Genomic DNA, 1789 nt, shown 5'->3' on the forward strand with positions numbered 1-1789 from the left:
GGCAAAGCCAACCCTGGAACCCAGGGCTTAAACTATGCCCCATTCTGATGTTTCAATAGAACACTGCCTATTTAAATATAAAGTATCAGGTTACTTCCTTTGTGCTTCTTGCTACCAGACATGATGAATCCTATATTCTTGGGCCAATGACATCTTCCACAGTTCTGTTATAACTTGACCCAAACAAAAATTTTTACTTTCATTGTTGTTTTATATGTATACAAGCCCCCAGGCTTTGGCTTGAGACCAGTAAAAGTAACAAGAGCCATTTTGAGAGGGGATAGTAAACTACTCAGAGCATGGGCATTTCACAGAGACAATCTGAGGTTACTGTTATCACTTGTCCCTCCCTGTCCTTAGATGTCAATCTGTACTTTGTAATACAAACATAAGAAAAAAGAAGTCACATGTTCAGGGAAGCTTCAGTGGTTAGGTCATCAGGAGGCCAATTTCAACTCCCAGATCTGAGTCTTGGAGTCAGGACCACAAGGTCCTGGGAAAGAACATTAGAGTGTTTTTCTTCTGAGTAGTTTTCCCAGAGCCCCCTTCATATCCCTGTTTCTTAGGCTATAGATGAAGGGGTTCAGCATGGGGGTCACCACTGTGTACATTATTGAGAAGACTCTGTCTTTTCCACCTGAGGGGGATGATGGAGGACATAAATAGACCCCAATAGCTGTGCTATAAAACAGAGAGACCACAGAGAGGTGGGAGGTGCAGTTGGAGAAGGCCTTTTGCTTACCCTTTGTGGAATTGATTCTTAGGATGGCCAAAGCAATATAAAAGTAAGATGTAAGGATGCAGATGAAGGGTCCAATTAGCAGTGTTCCTGCCACAAGGATGAGCACCAGGTCATTAACATAAGTACTGGAGCAGGCCAGATTCAGGAGTGGGACCAGATCACAGAAGAAATGGGGGATGATATTGGGGCCACAGAAAGAAAGCCTCATTACCAGGAGGGTATGCACTAGGGCATGGAAGGTAGTGACCATCCATGACCCAGCCACCAACAGGATACACCGTTGGGAGTTCATGGTCATGGCATAATGGAGGGGGTGGCTGATGGCCACATAGCGGTCAAATGCCATCACAGCCAGGAGAAAGTTGTCTAGATCTGCAAATAGGCCAAAGAAATAAAGCTGTGTCAGACACCCACCATAAGAAATCAGTTTACTTCCTGAGCTAATATTATCTAGCATCTTGGGAATTATTGTGGAGATGAAACCAATGTCAGAAAAGGAAAGATTAGCCAGGAAGAGGTACATAGGGTTGTGGAGGTGCTGGTCAGAAACTATGGCCAGGATGATGAGCAGGTTCCCCAGAATGGTGACCAGGTACATGCCCAGGAAAAGCCCGAACAGGAGAGGCTGCTGCTCTGGCTGCTCAGAGAGTCCCATGAGAAGAAATTCATAGATGCTGCTCTGATTTCTTCTGTCCATGTCTGGAATTCTGTATGAAAGAAATTTGTTGTTGTTGTTGTTGTTGTTTTTATTTTTTTTAATTTATTTTTTATTTTCAGCATAACAGTATTCATTATTTTTGCACCACACCCAGTGCTCCATGCAATCCGTGCCCTCTATAATACCCACCACCTGGTACCCCGACCTCCCACGCCCTGCCCCTTCAAAACCCTCAGATTGTTTTTCAGAGACCATAGTCTCTTATGGTTCACCTCCCCTTCCAATTTCCCCCAACTCCCTTCTCCTCTCTATCTCCCCATGTCCTCCATGCTATTTGTTATGCTCCACAAATAAGTGAAACCATATGATAACTGACTCTCTCTGCTTGA

General features: G+C 44.3%; 1 protein-coding gene across 1 annotated transcript; it reads right to left on the reverse strand.

Annotated features, from left to right (window-relative positions):
• Positions 1-506: 506 nt before the first annotated feature.
• On the reverse strand, positions 507-1439 carry LOC132024965 (olfactory receptor 1361-like). Its single transcript, XM_059412154.1, has one exon. The coding sequence runs from the start codon at positions 1437-1439 to the stop codon at positions 507-509; it is 933 nt and encodes a 310-aa protein (XP_059268137.1).
• Between the last annotated feature and the right edge of the window lie 350 nt (positions 1440-1789).

Source organism: Mustela nigripes, chromosome 9 (assembly GCF_022355385.1).
Source record: "Mustela nigripes isolate SB6536 chromosome 9, MUSNIG.SB6536, whole genome shotgun sequence".
In the NCBI taxonomy this organism is placed as follows: domain Eukaryota; kingdom Metazoa; phylum Chordata; class Mammalia; order Carnivora; family Mustelidae; genus Mustela; species Mustela nigripes.

Coding starts and splice junctions, on each gene's coding strand:
- LOC132024965 (XM_059412154.1), bottom strand. CDS start 1,439: ATGGACAGAAGAAATCAGAGCAGCATCTATGAATTTCTTCTCATGGGA.